This window comes from Epinephelus moara, chromosome 10 (assembly GCF_006386435.1).
Source record: "Epinephelus moara isolate mb chromosome 10, YSFRI_EMoa_1.0, whole genome shotgun sequence".
Lineage (NCBI taxonomy): Eukaryota > Metazoa > Chordata > Actinopteri > Perciformes > Serranidae > Epinephelus > Epinephelus moara.
The window spans coordinates 9,395,764-9,414,564 of NC_065515.1; the positions used below are offsets into that span (position 1 = coordinate 9,395,764).

Genomic DNA, 18,801 nt, shown 5'->3' on the forward strand with positions numbered 1-18,801 from the left:
TAATGCTGTGTCAGCAGGAAGAATTCAGATCCTTGACCTAAGTATAAATGCAAATACGACACTTAAAAAATACTTAATTTTTAGTAAAAGTCCTACATTGAAAATGTTACTTAAGTAAAAGTATGTAAGGACCGTCAAGAAGGTATTTGGTATTCAGAATAAAAGTACTCAATGCAGAAATATTTTAAATAGAAAATAAAACGGATGGATTGTATTTCTTTAGCGTACAAATATAATAATCCAATCATCATAATTACTCTAAAACTTACTCTATTGCACTTTATTCACGTTCCTCAAATTTACTTGTGTTTCCTTGCTTCGGACAATTTGTGGACTGTGAAAACAAGATATTTTTCTCGACCACTCATAAAATTTACTATCAAGGAGAAGAGCAAAAATAAGAAAACATAGGTGAATCCCAGAGGTCAGTTGGCACTAACAAAATAAGAACAAATCGTGCATACAGACAAAAATAAGTGGAACGTTGTTTGTGTATCGCTTTTTGCACGAGGCCCAGTGTGATGGTGACTGTTTGTGTGTTTGCTGTGGTTCCTCATTATCTTGTTTCTTCCCAAAATCAGCTTCAGTACACTCTTTGTCCCTCAGCACTCATCCTCACAAAACAATCATCACTTACAGACGAGAGGAAGTATGAAGGTGTTTTGAAGTTGATAAGCAGGAAGTATCATTCAGCATCAGAGGCAGGAGAAGCAAAGCTGTAAATAATGAGCAGTCTATCTGACTTTGCCCTGTCATGGTGTTATAATCACAGTTAAACGTCCATGTCGGGGTCAGCGAATAAAATCCACCCGTGGCCTCGCAGCATGTGACGCTGTGTGAAACAAGCCGTGCTGCTAAATTAGGTGCAATCATGTCTCAGCCACAGGGAAGGCACATATACAGCTTTCAGATGACTCACCGCAGTAACAGGCAACAGGCTATTGATCCCAGAGGGAGTCCAAACACTGACCTTTCTGTCATCTGGGGAAAAATACTAAAAAAAAGCCCAACTGTGTTTTCTTCTGCATCTACAGATCTGTCTGTGATACACAGGTTAATGTTCTCATCTCAGCACCTCTGAGAATAAATCATCAAACAGTTCATTTAAGAGACAAATCGGTATGTGTCAGTTCTACAAATGATCTCTGTTCATCACACTTATTTTCTGTTGATAGATCGTAGATGTACATATAAAAACAGTTCATGCAAAAAGAGACTAATCAGTGTCTAAGAGTTTAATAACATCACAATGACTGCGACGATGATCTTACAGTTTTACATTACAGAAACTTATTGGCAGGAATCACTTCACTAAAAATGGGTTCATAAGGACGTAACATGGAGGGCTGCAAATACAGCAACCCAGAAAACATTTTTTTATATATATATACATATGGTTAGGCATCTTTCTATAGGCAACAGCCACCTAGGGCACCATCCAGAGGGGGGATGCCAAAATTGCCAAAATCTGAAATAAAGGAGTGTATGTGGAGAGCATTAGCATAAAAGAAACAAGAAGATGACACGTTTGGTCATACCATATTGTCTTATTGTTTGTTAGCTAAGTTGTTTATTTGTGTTGAGTTTTGCATTAGATTTTGTTCTTGTTAGTAGTTGATATAATAAATGCTGATAATAATAATTCGGGGGCTGGTTGCGCCCTGGGAAGCTTGCCCGAATATGATTAGGTTTTGTCCGGCACTGTTGTCAGAGGCTGAGTACCAGTCATTACTGCCTCCACCTGGGGCACCATCCAAAGGGGGGTGCACCACAATTGCTAAAATCTAACATAAAAGCAAAGATGGAGTGGAGGGTATATGGAGAGCAGTAGAGTAAGAATGAGTACAATGAATGAAATAGCAAAAGCCATCCTGGGCACATACCGTATTCTCTTATTGTTTGTATTCATTGTTATTGTTTGTCCATTGTGTTGATTTCTCATTAGCTCTTGTTCTTGTTAATAACAATAATCATAATATTAAAATTAGAATAGTATATTTTTATGATAATCTATTTTTAGGGGAGGGGGCACGTGGATAAGCTTGCCCAGGGAACCAAATGTCCTAGGTCCGGCACTGTTGTTATGAGTTGAATACCACTCTTTGTTGCCTCTGAGATAAGCAATCTCATATGAGTGCAAGCTTCATATTTCAGCCCTGAAAAAGTAAAAGAACATCACAGAAATGCGGAATACTGCATGCACAATTTAATATAGTTTTGTTGTGTCCCGATGGTATAAGCAGCAGTGATTTAGAATCATCTACAGATTGTTTCCAGGGCCCAGTTGTTAAAACAAATCCCATGTTTCTCTGTGTAGGATCAGATAATCCATCCTAGTTTTGTGCAGGTTTTTCAAAGCAGAGTTGGATCTCCCCAGTCAAGATACAAACTTTTCAAAATTACCAAATAGGATCACAATGTTGGCAGTCTGGCAACAAACACACAGCAATTACTGCTTATCTTCAAACATGTCCCCAAAGAGACTGAAACAGAGATCTCTGAGATGAAACTTGAAATAATTTTTGTTTGATTTTGACAGCAATTTGGGGGATTATTTCATGGGGGACAACATCCTTTTTTTTATCTATTTTTTTTTTAATATCTCACTATACTGAAAGGCTAATAGGTAGCCTAATGTCGACTTTATCTCGTCATCACAGTAACTGGTAAACAAACCAAGTGCAAAATGTTACTAAATTTTGTTCCTGAAATCCACCCTTAATTGAATCCGGATTTTTGGATCAAAGGTATCCCAATGCTACTAAGACATTTTGAACACATACTGAAGGTTGTATCCAGATCAAAACCAAGACTAGACTACGTGATCTAATCTTATTTCAGAAGCTTTTCTTTTCTTTAGAACAACCCATTTTCAAGATTTGATCAAATCCGATACCTGAAATCCGATCATATTACTTCTAACTAACTGGGCTCACATTCTAGGCCCGAAAAAGTAAAAGGACATCACAGAAATATGGAATACTGTAAGCATAATTTAGTATAGTTTAAAAAATGTGACACAGAGAGCAGGCTCTGGGCAAAAACTGACAAATTCAAAGAACGTCGAAATAAAGCCTTCAAAATATGAGAGCAGGAGAGAAATTTGGAATAAAAGGTAGAAGAAGCTACTCTGAATATTCGTGAAAGGCAGGTTGTGAAATACCATAGATGACGTCTTTTTAATTTAGTCTTTGGGTGCCAAACAGTGGTCTTACTGCACAGTGGAGGAGAACAGAGGGAAGACCGACACAGCAGCTCCAGTCTCTTTCTTCTATGTGACCGGCGTATGAGTGCGGTCTTGTTTTCTGAAAACTCTTCACAGCTTTGTTGGCAGGATGCAGGGCGTCAGGTCAGACATTCGGCTGAAACTTGAAAAGGTCGAAGCCTTGTTTGGAATCGAAAGTGGCAGCAGAACGAGCTCTTCACCTGAGCCCCGCCGCCAGTTTCTCCATGGCAGCTGTGCGCTCCTCTGCCTTCTGCTGCGAACGGCGCAGTTTGTTCCTCAGCTCCTGGAGATGGTCCAGCGTGCCCACCAGCTCACCTTTCACTGTTTTCATCTGGCTCTCCAGCATCTGGGTGTGATGGAGGGAGTTTCTCCTGTATCGTCTGCTGGAGCGCACCTTTTCCTCCAGGTCCTCCACTGCAACGAAGAAGAAGAAGAACTTAAACTTTCAGTCTGTTGTCATACACACATTGCAATACACACATGCACACACAGGACCTATGCATGCATTAAATAGAGAGATGTCAGAGGCAGTTGGGGGTTCAGTGCCTTGCTCAAGAGCACCTCCGCAGTGACCAGGAAGCAAACTGGCACCTCTTTCCTTTGCCAGCACCTCTCCAGCTGCCAGTCCACACTCCATGTTTGGTCCGAATGGGGACTTGAACTGGTAACTCTCTGGTTCCCAAGTCCCTATGGACGGAGCTACTGCCGCCCCATGACTGAGCAACCACAAAACAACAGCTACTCACTCACAGCCAGAGATTTCAAAGTATGAATATTTGTGCTACAGACCCATGTTCTCCTGGTAGCTCATGCTGTCTGAACCACACTCTGGCTTCTTTTCCATTAGGTCCTTGGTGTGCTGCAGCATCTTCTCCATCTTGACAAGTTCGGCAGCCTTAGTGTCGCTGTCCCGACGGATTTTCAGTAAGTCCTGCTCCCTCTGAGTCAGCTCACTGTGATACCTACTCATGACGACTGTTAAAAATCAGAACAGCTCAACCGCAACGCAACACCAAGCACCGAGGGACCTGCGTCACAGCAGCCAACAACCCAAGTGAGCATAAGACACAAGGATGATGCCTCCAAGCCTGATTTCCAATAACGTTCCACTGTGAAGCGTATCTTCTTTCTGCTGCTGTAGCTCATGAAACGCTGGTTTGTTTGCAAATGGACTGTACCGCTGGTGATATTTGTCTTTTTATAGCTTTTTGCATCCTCAGCACATGTCTGGAAGTCATCTGAAAACAGACACTTCTCAGTATACACCATTACAACTGGAAAGTCATAAGACCAGCTTCACAAAGGCCTCCAGCAAAATGGATAATTTTTACACTGATTCTCTGGTGACTAAGTGCCTAAGAGGAACAGAAGTTAGCAAGATTGTCCCCTTGGAGGATTTAAAATCAATGAATCTGTCTTTATTTACACCTGAGGAAGAGCTTTAGAACTTGGAAACATGAACAATGGCGGACAGTGAATGACAATGATATATAGGGATGATACTTTGAGCCAGAGTCCTGCAGTATATATGTAATATTTTGACATCTAAATCACTGTTATCAAGCCGCAATTCCTTTTATTTTGAAAGTCAATGACACAAGTAGAACCTTTGGCCCTGTCGTCACATCAGTCACCGACATGGAGGACGCAATGATGAACCTTTGCAGCCCGAGGATGAGGTGGCAGCCTGCATGGAGTTCAAGACACCCAAGGAGGATCTTTTTTGAGGTTTTATGGTGGTGGAAGGAGCATGTTAAAATGTTTCCTAACCTGCCAGTGACTGAATGTTTTCACCATCCCGACATCGAGTGCAGCCAGTGAAACAGATGTCTCCTCTGCTGGATTTGGAATTTAAGAACGGAAGCCAGCTTAATGTGAGCGACTGTAGCCTGTGTGTGTTTAATCACGGGTGCAGGTCGGGTCGTAGGACTTCAATTAACGGATGTGGATGGGTGCTAGCCTGGAAATCCAGACTCAAATCTAGAAAGATTTTGAGTCTGGTCCTCACTGATACACCTTTCCTACCCAAGGGGCGGCACTAACTGAGGCATTTCAAATGCAGCTGCATGCAATTGGATAGCACGATAGCCAATCAGAGCAAAAAACAAGGTGACGTATTCATTGCACTAAGCCAGTGCGGCTAACTAATATATATTATGCTTTTGCCGTATCCCATCGGCAAAATGGCAAAAACGTCCTTCCAGGAAACGAAGGCTTCTAGGGCAGTCTTCTGTTCCTCTCTCATGGAAAAAGATAAGTGTAGTTGGCTTAGTGTTTCTTCCAAAGCTAAATTGAATGGATGTGGTCTTTCGGCAGCTGCCATCTTGGCTGTTGACTTTTCGACTCCTACGGTGCAGCGCTGTCGTCATCATGTTACGCCCACCTAGAGCCCGCCTCTATCAGATAGATTGATCTGATTGGTCCGATGGCGATTCAGCGGGCTCTGCTCGTCGGGGCCAGATTCCTGTGCAGAGCAAATTCGAATTTGCTAGGGGCGGGGCATCTGGATTTCCAGGTTAGGTGGGTCCTTTGACTTGGACATAATGACGGGTAACGGGTTGGGGATGAGTTTTTTAAATGCAGGACTCTGCTTTGAGCATCTAAACGAAAAATGATAAAAAAGAGGGGCAGAGTGTACGATTTCACAGCATCTAGTGGTGAGAATTGCAAATTGCAACCAGGTGAAACTTCACCTGGTTAGAATTCCTTCAGTCCTCATTGTTCAGGAGGTTTTTACCAGGAGTCGAATTATCTGTCGAGATCTCTTCCTCTCCAAAACAAACAGACCACATGATTAAAACCAGTAAAAACACTGAATAAAGCAGTTTCACATTAAAAAACAGTGTTTCCAAACACTTACAGTGGCCAATGAGAAAACAAAAAACGTGAAAGGCCGTATCTAGAGCCAGTGTTTGGTTGGTTCATTCTGGGCTGTTGGAAACATAACGGTGCAACAAGACGCTCTCCATAGTCGAGGACCCGCTCCCTATGTAGATACAAACGGCTCATTCTGATAACGTAAACAGGCCTCTCATTTTCAGGTGGTTACACACAAAACACACGACACAGAAAACTTCGAAACAACTTTCAAAAGAGAACAAGCACACTGTATCACCAAGAAACATAAAGAAAAAACAGTGACAGAACAGTGTGTTAACAACTCAGTCTATGTAATCGTGTTACAAACCACATTATATGTGGAAGTACTCAGTCTTTGTTTATGTCAGTGACCTACTTAGACAATAAATGGAGAACTATCCGGCTCTGTGTGAATGATCCTCACCATAGTCAGGCTTCTTCACATGTCACGCAAACATTTATTCTTGCTGGGAGAAAATTAAATGTTTCACTGCGATTAATTCAAGTACTTCTTATAATGATTCATGATCCAGTACAGAGGCCAGCTGTTAAAAAATGGAATCTGGATATAGAAGTCCCATGTTTTCCTGTTCAGGATCAGCTTATTCATCAACACAGAGTAGTGCGGGAATGAGTCCTTAAACCTGGAGATGAGTTAGCATTTTAGCACTCCAGGTCAGTGGTCTTGAAATCGATTGTTTTTTTTTTAAATAGGTTTGGTTGGATGCCTGAAATAAGGTCTGTGGCTGACACAAGTTAAGAGAGTTTCACATTTTGTTCTACGACAAAAATACGTCCATGAATACCCCACTCATTATTTTTGAAACCTTTATGTGTCTTAAAAAAGGCGGTTGCTAACAAGTGGCTACAGAATGTCATCACGCTGAACTTGGCTCAACAGCCTCGTGGTTGTAGCACAGTTGAAGTCAGGTGACTGCGGTGAAGTTCGTTTATAGCTTAACATTAACTTTTTACTCCTGGCGATTGCATTTATGCTTCAAAAGTCATAAAAATGGTGTTTATTTGTGAACACAACATTTAAGTATAATAAACTTTTGTTTTCTGCGACAATCCAAAGTCTGATGGAAATATCCCATAGGCTTTCTGACGAGGGAACAAGGGCGATGCTATGTTCCATGTTGGCCTACAAAAAATGTCATCCCTGCAGCACTCCCAACTTCTCCTTTGTTGTTTTTTTAAATGTCAAACTATAGGCACTCTGCTGGGTTGGTTTTGGATGCTCAGGGATGGCGTGTCACATCATGCTCACCTATGCTACATGCATTGTGTTTTGCAAAATAAACTTGACAGGAAATGTACAGTTTCCACTTGTTGAATGTACACAGTCTCTTTTCAAAGTAAACTTAGAACGCAGGTAAAAAATGTTGGTTGTAGGTTTACTTAGGTGTAGGCAATCAAAGCCTATAGTTATGGAAAAAGCCCCATCATGGTTTGGCTTAACATAAGTTGGGTTACATGACCTGACGTGACATTACTAATGCAATGTCCCATCAGGTGACATACATCATACATTTGACCCATCCATCTCCCCTTCTACCCGCCCTGTGGAGACTTTCTCACTTGGTCAGTGACTTCCAATGTTAGACACCAACGAAAAAGCCGTCCTTTCACGTCGGCATGATATGCAGCCTGTTGCCGTTATTGTTTAATGGCACCCAGTGGCGTCAGGGGAAATGCGGTGGGACAACAGCTTAACCAAAGTTAATGCAGTGAAAAGTCCGAGTAGGGCAGGTGGGTCAAACAACCACCGACTTTCACCTGGGAGGCCGGTGTTTGCTTCCTGATAGATTGTAAAGCCATATCCTGTTCTTTTTACCTGAACACAACAACAGACGATGCATATAACAGGCTGACAACAACAACAAATGCACCCAGGGTAACTTCCACATCTTCTTTTGGAAGTCTGTGACCAAACATCGATGTGTGACGAGGTCGGAATGAGAATCTGTTGTCTTATACTATAAAACCCAAACTGGATTTTCTGATCGAATCCGATTTCAGAATCCTTTCTTTTTTTCTTTTGAACAACCCATTTTTCAAGATTTGATCCAATCCAATCAGATTACTTTTGAACAGCCGGGCACAAGATGATGTGTCTCTTCCTCGCACACTGTATGCTTCCAGACTTTCCCAGGTTCCTGAACAGCTTATGACCTGCTCCATTTCCAAATTCTTAAAGGCTTGTCGTAGCTGTTGGGGCTCTAGTGTTGTGTGGGCACATCATGCACAGTATAGGCTATCAATGGAGACTCTGTGGTGGTGAGACTTTGTGGTGTCAGAATGTTTTGTACTTTTTCACAGTCTCGCCTGCTCTTATATCTCTCCCACATTTCCTCGTTTTCAAAATGCTTGATGGAGCATTATCAAATACACAATGCTGCTAGTTTGTCATATTAAATTCAGCTTATAGTAGTTTTACCTCGTTCCACTGACCAGCAAAACATAGTGGCACAGTCATGTAGTGCGTGACTGAGGTAGCCAAAGAGCAAGTCAAAGGGCACTCAGAGGGCGCAGACCTCCACCAAGGCCGAGTGAATTAACTCACAATGTTAACGAAAGTGAAAAATAATTTGTGTATCCACACTGTGCTCTGAAATTGAATGGGTTCTTCCTTTGCCAATGCTAACCCTTTCCACCAGGTTTAATGAAAACAAGGCCAGTAGTTTTACCGTAATCCTGCTTACAAGGAGACAACAAATTAACCCAAATATCTAACCTCATTGGTGGAGGTAGTTATAATTACTGACATATTAAATGTTATAGACCAAATGTAGCCAGTGGGTCCAGTAACTCCACCCAGTATCCCCTGTCCACGTTGAACCTATATGTGAACTGCAGTCTGCTGCACATGTAGACAATTTTCAGTAATAGTCCATTAGAACAGTACATAACCCATTTGGACATGTACCTAATGGTGCATTCGTTTTGTACTCGGAGGTCAGATATTCCCAGTTCCCAGTCGGAAGTTTAAACTCGAACGCACCCTGAGATCAGATTTCCAACTTGGAAACTCTGAGCAACCGCATCAACCCCAACTTACAAATTCAAGATGGCTGCCGGTCACATACATAGTGAGTAAACACTTTGCTAAACTACTGTTTATAGCAATTTTGTCTTATTTGTTTTACATTAGGTCAGCCTCATCTGCGGCGTTCATCACTTGGAGTGCATGATGGTTTTGAAGCTGTCCATACTCCGAAAGTGCAAGGGCAACAAAGGCTTTCTTGCGGGCGTCCATGTTTTTTTCCGACTAGTCCACCGTCGTCAACTAGAATGCAAAAACTGTTGTCAACTCGGAGATGACGTTCTTCCAACTTCCGACCTCCGAGTACAAAACGAAGGCAGCATTAACCCTAGACCTGTTTCACATTTCAACCACAGATAGTAAATTAGTAGGTGGGGATGCTGCCAGATGGTAATAGTCGCGCCACTGCTCCATTTCCTCTTCACAGATGATGTCTGCACCTCAGTGATTGTTCAAGGAAAGGCGTGCAACACTGACATTTTTGGAGCAAATAGAACTAGAATGTTTCAATCTCAGTCGGTGGGATATTTAAAAATAATGGGTTTGTGCACATGTCAAGTCCCTGTCAAGCAAGAGTGACAATTATCGGACAATGGTTGACTCACAAATGCAGACTGAGACGAGATCCAAAGTTCAGGGTTTGTGATACAGTTGCCAAATCAACAAGCAAAAACTGGTCTGAATACAAAAAAAGGTCAGTCTCACGAGGAATACACACTAGGAAGAACACAAAGGACAAGACAGTCTAGCAGAGAACAAAGGGAAGACACAGACTTATATACACTCTGACAGGGGAGATAATGAGACACGGGTGAGAGCAATCAGACAATCAGGGCGGCGGGAAACTTGACAGGACGTGGGGACACAAACAACAGACTTTCAAAATAAAACAGGAAACAGAACCTCACTTTCAAACCCTGACACAATTCTCTCTTGACCAATCAACAGACTGCAGTGTTGCTAGCTCCACCTATGGGATCAGTGTGCTGGGTACCTCAAGAAATGGAGTGGTTCTACTGATACCATCCACAACGTTTGACCATGGAAACATGAAAAAAAAAATGTAAATGTGGAACAAACTGAACTGAAGCAGGCTGCTCTGTGGACATGAGGCTTCACTGTGGCGAGAGGCGCCCTCTATCAATGACTTACCCTGTCCCTCAGTGAATTTTCAAGGATGCATGTGTGTATACAGTCTACTGTAAATAAAATTGGACTGTTTGAATTATTCATGTATGTAGCAACAAACTGATATGATGATGATGATGTGCATGACCATTCATGAAAAGTAGAAGTTGAACCATTCGAATAAATTACAGAAAGCCTGTAAAGCATTTGTGTGGTTTGTATTTAAGTCCTGGTTTCCAGTGTAGTCTTTGTTTCCTGCTCAAACTTTGACTAAAAGGTGATTTGTTTAAAATATTAACAACAGATTTAATCATTGTCCAGTGTTAGTCCAGACTCCAGACCCTTTTATTCACAGTTACATCACAGATTTTGTCTTTAAATGCTCGTCTCTTCTCTGTAAGAAAAGTACCTTGTAAAACTGTATTATCACAGAGAGCCTATTGCAAAGGTTTCCTGAGGCACAGTGAGTGTTATTCTGGAAACTGTACGGTGTTTTGGTGACTGGCTGTGAGCTGCAGTGGGAGGAGAGGAGCAGCGGGGGGAGTGTTACAGCAGTGATCCAGCTGTGCACTGCATCCTGTACATGCTGCACACTTGACTGATGAAAACTGTGTTTCTGTTGCCCATCTACTGCCTTCTCTGTCATATGCACACATCCCTTCCTCTCAGCTAATCAGTAGCTTAACGGATTGCACAGATTAGACAAACCATATCGGCCGATCTGTGATAGATTACATGTTGAACACCAGGCTCTGATTTTTCAACTTCCTGTGCTATTTATACGTCGCTGCCACATGTCCCTGCATGAAGGTCACTCACCTCCCGGGCTTTCTTTGGCTTCTTTTGTTGTTCCTGCAGCGTGACTAGCACTCTCTCTTTCTGCACCTCCTTCCTCTGAGCTGCCCACATGCAGAAACAAAAACAAAATCATTTTTATTTCAAAAACCTAAACCTTATGAAACTGTGGATGTCACAAGGTGCAGCAAGCATCTGAGGAGAATCAGGATCAGACAAGCTGCTATTAACTATATATTTTCTGAGTAAAGCCACGAAAACAGTTTAGAGGCAGCACAAGAATAAAACATAACCTTCAGTTACAAACCTGAGACTGAAAGTTAAATTATTTGGCCTCTAGCATTTATATCTCTCTGCTCTCAGCTGCTGTTGCGCTCACTTTCTTGACACACACCAACTGAACCTGTGTAAAATATTTCATTATTATTGGTGAGCCACAGTCACAGTTTCCTTACATGAACACATAAGCAACACCTTCTAAAACAGAAAAGAAAAAACGGTTATAAAATGATATGAGATCTTTTTCCTTTGGGCTGATCTAGTTTGAGAAATGACTCATAAAAGGCTGCGGTGTCAGACATTTGATACACTTCTCTACAGTGAAGCGATTGTGTTCCAGAAATCCCCGTACATGCACATGACCGAAGAGTGCATATAACTTTGTTGATCACATTTGACCCCGACCCGGCAGCTCAGTGTCCACAGGCCTGGCCATGTGTGTTGTGGTCTGTGGTAAAAGTCTTCAGCTGAGGCTGCTGGTGCTGTACTGCCCTGCAGTACATCCATCTGGCCACCAGGCGAAGACATGGACCAGGATCGATTTATCTCAGATTTCTTGTCATGTTTAAATATTAGAAAAGAATAATCTATGTTGGCAGTCAACACGATTAATCATCAGTGTTTACCAAATCACTGACTGCCTTAATCTGCCCTCAACAGATTGATATGTCCCAAGTTGTGGCCTCCAGAATCCATCACATGTGGAGGATGGAGAGTGGGACATAAAGGGGTCACTTCAAATAATATTTCACTGTCTCATTCCACAGGCTCATCATGCATGGAAACATTAGTCATCACATTTACATAAAACACACTCGGAGCGAAGCACACCATCTGTTACGTAGCACAGCATATTTCCAGAAACGCTGCTCCCTAAATAAATTTGTCTGTCCATATGTGGTGTGCAAAATATTTGGAGGGAACTCTGGACTTTTAAATCATTGAATCTACCTGGAGAACACCAAACGGATTAAACCATCTGTGAGGAATTACACTAGTTTTAGAAACATGTCTGTCATGTGTAGGGAGGGGCATCTTGTGCACTGAAGAATAATTCAGAACTTATGCAACTGTGTCGTATTTACTGGTGACCTTTATGTAATGGCATGAGGTAGTTACAATGGACCCCAGTGCATGCTGTTATGACAGGCCCTAGTGCACCCTAGTTACTGGTTGTGAAGCACGCACACATACACACAGAATTTTAGGTGTATACACTCACCGGCCACTTTATTAGGTACACCTTGCTAGTACCAGGTTGGACCCCTTTGCCTTCAGAACTGCCTTAATTCTTGGTGGCATAGATTCAACAAGGTGCTGGAAACATTCCTCAGAGATTCTGGTCCATATTGACATGATGACATCACACAGTTGCTGCAGATTTGTCGGCTGCACATCCATGATGAGAATCTCCCGTTCCACCACATCCCAAAGGTGCTCTATTGCACTGAGATCTGGTGACTGTGGAGGCCATTGGAGTACAGTGAACTCATTGTCATGTTCAAGAAACCAGTTTGAGATGATCTGAGCTTTGTGACATGGTGCGTTATCCTGCTGGAAGTAGCCATCAGAAGATGGGTACACTGTGGTCATAAAGGGATGGACACGGTCAGCAACAATACTCAGGTAGGCTGTGGTGTTTAAACCATGCTCAGTTGGTACTAAGGGGCCCAAAGTGTGCCAAGAAAATGTCCCCCACACCATTACACCACCACCACCAGCCTGAACTGTTGATACAAAGCAGGCTTATTTTCTTTTCCTGCTATGCCAAAAATAGCTGTCAAAGGATCTTGGTGAGTTTTCATTTAAAAATATCAGATAGGGTTTTGAAGATCGCTAAGGATGCAGGAGAGAGTCTGCATCTGTCACAGGTGGAATCAGCATCTGGGAACATTTACGAGATTGATTTTGAGAACTGAAGGTGATGCCAGACACAGGTTGAGGCTGTGTGGACCCCTTGAGGGCTATTTTCCTCTTTCTAATGGCATTATGCACTTTGCAACTGGGGCCCATGTTTCAGCATATTCTGTCTCACTATTTTGCAGTCTGAAAGCAGCCTTCACCAACTTCTGAGTGGGTGTGTTTAAAGCTACTGAGTTTTTCTAGATTTCTGCCTTTGTGACGATACATAATGAGAGAAAGATTGTTTTATTCTTTGAAGATACCCTGCTGATATTATGCAAGTCTCCCCATAAACAAGATTCTGCTGTGAACTGTTATATGAGTGTGAACCATATCTTTCGTTGTTATGCCAAACCACAGATCTTTTATTATATTGCAGTCTGTCATCCCTTATGTCCATTTTATATAGCTGCGATGGAGTGTAATACAATCTGTTGAGTATTTTAAATTGACTTAGTGTGTTTTTTGTACAGTGGAAGGGTTGCCTTGCATTTTTCAATATATCTGGCCAGGAAATATCATAACTGATCCATTTCACTGCACAAGCTTCAACTTGGTTTTTGGTGCTTTAATTCAGTACTGTGTGACACATTTTAACTATCAGATAGTTAATGTATATTTTTTATTGTCAAGCCCATTTAAAGAACACGCAAATCATTAAAAATCGGTTAAGGATATTCACCTATCAGGGTACTCCAGCTTCCTCCCACAGTCCAAAGACATGCAGGTTAATTGGTTACTCTAAATTGGTCATAGCGGTAAATGTGAGCGTGAATGGTTGTCTGTCTGTGTGTCAGCCCTGTGATAGTCTGGTGACCTGTCCAGGGAGTATCCTGCCTCTCTCCCAATGTCAGCTGGCTCCAGCCCCACCACGACCCCTAAGCGGTTATGAAAGAGGCTAAATAGTTCCATTATACAGCGGGGCACTGCAGTTTTTAGCAAATATTACTCAAACAGAAGGAAACGGTGCATCTGTTGGGAACTATTTCCAGCCGTGGATTAAGACACATTTGGTGCGCTGGTGAGTGTTCTCACAAACTGGCTCAAGGAATGTGACAAGAAGGGGGTGCACACACGAGACTTACTCACAACAAACATAATTTATTAAACTAAGGCTCACTCAAACGAACAACGCAGTGTGCAGATCAGTAATGTCAGTAATGAAAGCCATGCATGCTATCGAGACGTTGAAGGCGCAAAACCCAAATTCAATGATGCATGGTGAAGAGAGGAAAGGAGAGAGCGAGTTAACGCACAGGGCAGCTTTTGTAGCCTGGAAGGCCCAGGTGAGCTTAATGAATCCAACGACCTCCCATGTCAGCCAACTGCCCGATGAGGTTGGCCAAGTCATCCTGTAAGACAGCGAGAGGTGCGTCACAGGGTGCATTTCATCGCGCTAACGTGTCTCCTCAGTTCCCTCACTTGCTCTCCTTCCTGGCGTCTTAGTCACACCCAGGGTAGATGCAAGCACAGGAGGCGAGGACGAGATGAGAGGACGGGGGAGCCGGAACTGCCAAATGAGAAATCCTTGGTTCCATTGCGTCAGTATGAGGTGACGTGAGTTTCACATCACGTGCTGTATCACCTGTCAGTCCGACTAATACCAATGTCCACAGGACCCCTTGTTAGAGAACAATTTCAAAACCTGACAGTGTCTTTCATAGACACATAGGAACATCTTTTATAGGTCTATAAAAGTCTTGCATATTCTATAAATATAACTTATTATTAGTAGGGTTACTGCTGCTAACCACCATTTAATATTACTTCTAAATGTCTAGATGTCACAAAATTTCAAATTTAAATTATCCTATATCCTCTCCAGTGTTAGATTTATCACAGCCAAGCTGACAGCACATTATGTTGCACCTCACCATGTAACTGCGCTCTGTTATATTATCTGTAGATCCCTGTGCACGACACTACAAAGTGAGTGCTGTGAGAATAAACCGTGTAAATAAAGAGTCATGTGGAGGTGCTGCATTATACATAAGGGAACACACACACACAAAAAAAGAAATATCTTGCCATGACCCTTGGGGAGCTCCGTAGTCACGCTGCTTCATAAAAGACAGTGAGGCTCATTCATGTGTTTATAACTATTTTTGAACAACAATGGAGCCTTATGGCACAGAACAGTGAGATACTGTACATCAGGCTTCAAAAACACATAATCTAAATATAGAATATTACTAGACTCATTCTTTAAAGGCCTGGTAATGTTACTCTGCTCCTCACAAGACTTCTTACCTCCTCGCTTGCAGTTAGAAGTGTCTCTAAAACGAAATCTTTAATCTACAAACCCTGACCCAACAAAACAAACAGGAACGACTGAAAAGGTTTTGCACTGCAGGAAGAAAAAACACATTCTCAGTGTGATGTCTCTTGCTTCCTTGTTTCAGACTGAGCCCACACATTCTGAATATTCATGTCTTTTGCACCCAAAGTGACTTCAGAAGGCAGGATACAGCTGTAACATTGCAATTCATGAGTGTCACCATGAGGGGGGAGGCTAACATCAGCTATTTTTTATGACTCTGTCACAACAAAGCAGGTTTATAAAGTAATATTTCTCTCATGTGAATAATTTTAACATCCACTTTACCATCCAGTTCATAATCAGCCTCACACATGAGCTGTCACAAACACCCGCCTCAGGATTGTCGTCCATGTCGCTGTTAATGATGATTGCAGCGCAGGTACAAATTGTTCCAAATCAGAAATGTTGAACTGATTCCTGGTGGGCTGTGTGACAGAAGCATCCTGTCATTTGTTACCTAGGTTACTTACTGGGTTTTGATGGATGTTAATGAGGAGAGAAGGTAAGGAGCAGGTGTGGGCTGCAAGACTAAACATGGATTATTATCGTTAATGAAAGGTAAACTGGATTTAGGCATGAATATCTCTGCAGATGTTTTCCAGTGTTGATTAATATGAAAGATTATATTTGAGGAGAAGGTCTTCACGATATTAGACATGGTGCATGATTATCTATACTTGCCGTAATCAGGCATCCAAAGAGGACTATATCTGCCACCCATCTGTCTCAGTATTTCTCTGCCATTTTCTCTGTGCACTCCAGTGGTGCCACAGCCTTCGTCTCTGCATCAGCAAGGTTGTTGTTTATTTGTTCTTATATGGAAATAGAATTTTTTATCTTCCCACTCAAAGTGCCTCAAGGTAATCGGCATTACATAATCGCAGGAAATACCTTATCTGCATCCAGTTTCTGTCCCTTAGGCTCCTATAACTCTCCTCCAAACTCTGAGCTCCTCTGCCAGCAAATCCAGTATTTCAGGCATTGATGCCAGCTTTGTTCCTGTCTTTTCTAAATGTTCTCTCTATAAAGAATAACAATGCAGCCATCCTGACTCTGTTGTGCTGCACAAATTCTTTAGTCCTGTGCAATCAAATCTGTCATTTCTAACTGTGAAGACAAATTGCATTTGTGTTTTCACACTTGCCAAGTCTTTCTCATGAAATGCAATCACAGAAAGTCAGACTGTTGTCTGTTTTGATGGATGATAATGCACATGCTGCACATGCTAATGTGCTGTATAACTTAGTGCCCATTTCCTTTTGTTGGTGCAATCCCTTGAGAGGCAGTCTTCCAGTCTCATATCTCTTCATTTATAAGATGCCAGCAAGAGATCTCACATCCGACTGCAGAATCAAGCACAGAGGCCTTTTTTGAATATAACAGGACAAAACAGAAACACACAAGTAAGAATATACAGATGCAAATATAGAATACATAAATAGAAAAAGACAAGACACACATGTAAAGTTAATAGCAGGATTCCCACACATTTTCATGGACAAAATTTCAAAATGTTTCCATGACTTTTAAAGCCCCATGACAAAATTTCCGCAGCCATTCACAGAGCTGTAGAGCTCCCAGAGTGGGGCAGTGACAGCCCGTATTTAGGTTGGCCTGGTGGTTAATTTGTTAAACCAAAAAGATTGCTCCGTACCCTCTGCTTTCAAAGCAGGTAGTTAAACCAAACCACAAGTGCCCATTGGCGCTCTGAGTGACAATTTAACACCCTAGGCTGCCTGTGTCAAGTGCTTCATCTCAGAAATGCATTACAATTTAAAAGTAGTGATGGGGCAAAGGTATGGAAACTCTGGCATTTGTGACCCCACATCTTAAATCACTCTGCCACAACATTATTTATTTGCCTGCCGTTATTCAAACCTTACGCATTCAAACTCTATTTAAATGTAATAGCTGGCATATATGGAGGGAGAGATGGAAAAAGAAACGTACATGATGGTAAATTAAACATCACACATCTACGCATATTAGTTCAATCAGGAGAGACAGGAGAATGAAGTGAAGACAACATTTAAGATAGATTACGAGTGTAAAGATTAACAGATGATTTGTACTGATTAAGATTTAACAGAAGTCTTTGGCGTTTGGACACCAGAGGGAGATATTTTGTGATCAAGAGTCATCTGAGAGGCAGCAAAATCAATACCCCGTGGAGTCCAGACACTGGTGGAGGTGGTGGCTGCTGACTCTGAGGCTGCTGAGGCAGATGAGGCTGATGAATTCGTAAAGGGTAGGTGGTGATGGGGAGATGAAGGGTACGCACGATTGCAGCAAGAACTACTTGTTAATTTGTTTGTCAATGAAGTCAGTGCCATAAGTAGAGATGCCTTACATTAATTTGGAGATAAAACCATTAAGGACAGTAAGAAATAAGCTTTGTGGAGGTGTAAAAGAAACAGACAGGAAGGTGTGGTGTTGGTGAATGACAGCAAATGTTACAGCCTCTCTGGCTTAATCGTTGCCATGACTAATGTGTGTGCTAGCTAATAATATAGGCTAACATTAGATGACTAACGTTAATATGAATGTAAATCACTGAGGCAAACTGCAAGACATTGCGGTGTATGGTCAAGTCTTAGTTTTGTGGATATTTAGGTGGACAGTGCCCTGGGAGAGTGCAGTCAAGGATGCCTACAAGCGCAAGAAGCTGAGGTAAGCTGAGCTCGATGTACAACAAGAAGTCTGGACAGCGAAGGTATACCAGTGGAAGTCGGCTGCAGAGGGTTCGTAGCCATCTCATCATCCAGGCTACTCCGGGAGATGGGAGTGTGAAGGAAGGCCCACCAGCAGGCGGTCAAGGACCTCTCCAGAGCCGCTGAAAGGGGGAGTCAGTGGCTTTGGATAAAGAGGAAGGACTCCACCTGGGCCCTCAAATGAGTAGATTGCGTCTAGGGGGTGAACCTGGGAAGCTGGGATTCACTGCTGAACCCTCTGGAGGTGTCGTGGGCCAATCAGCGAAACACCAAGGAAGAAGGGTGCCCACTTGATAACCCAGAGGATGCCATCTTTCACTTGACCATGCCACAGAGTCTAGCAGTGTCTCAGGCATGTAATAAGGGATATAAACATCTAGTCCTACACAACAGATCTACCAAACTCTTGAGTCCACTCAGAGTAATAATCAGAGCCATTGATAAACAAATCTGGTTATAATTGCAGTGTGGTCAGCGATAATAGGTTGGACTTACGTCAGACCCACTTAAGATGTAACATTAGCTTTCTCAGACC

General features: G+C 42.3%; 1 protein-coding gene across 1 annotated transcript; it reads right to left on the minus strand.

Moving 5' to 3' along the window:
* Positions 1 to 1,242: 1,242 nt before the first annotated feature.
* Positions 1,243 to 4,383, minus strand: si:ch73-389b16.1 (uncharacterized). Its single transcript, XM_050055178.1, has 2 exons — positions 4,016 to 4,383; positions 1,243 to 3,640 (listed from the first exon to the last, which is right to left on the minus strand). The coding sequence occupies exons 1-2, from the start codon at positions 4,194 to 4,196 to the stop codon at positions 3,423 to 3,425; spliced, it is 399 nt and encodes a 132-aa protein (XP_049911135.1). The 5' UTR covers positions 4,197 to 4,383; the 3' UTR covers positions 1,243 to 3,422.
* Positions 4,384 to 18,801: the final 14,418 nt, after the last annotated feature.

Bases quoted from the DNA above. Each gene is read 5' to 3' on its own strand.
- si:ch73-389b16.1 (XM_050055178.1), bottom strand. From the start codon at position 4,196: ATGAGTAGGTATCACAGTGAGCTGACTCAGAGGGAGCAGGACTTACTG. The intron at 3,641-4,015 runs GTCTGTAGCACA...TCTTCGTTGCAG, and splicing joins GAGCTACCAGGAGAACATGG to TGGAGGACCTGGAGGAAAAG.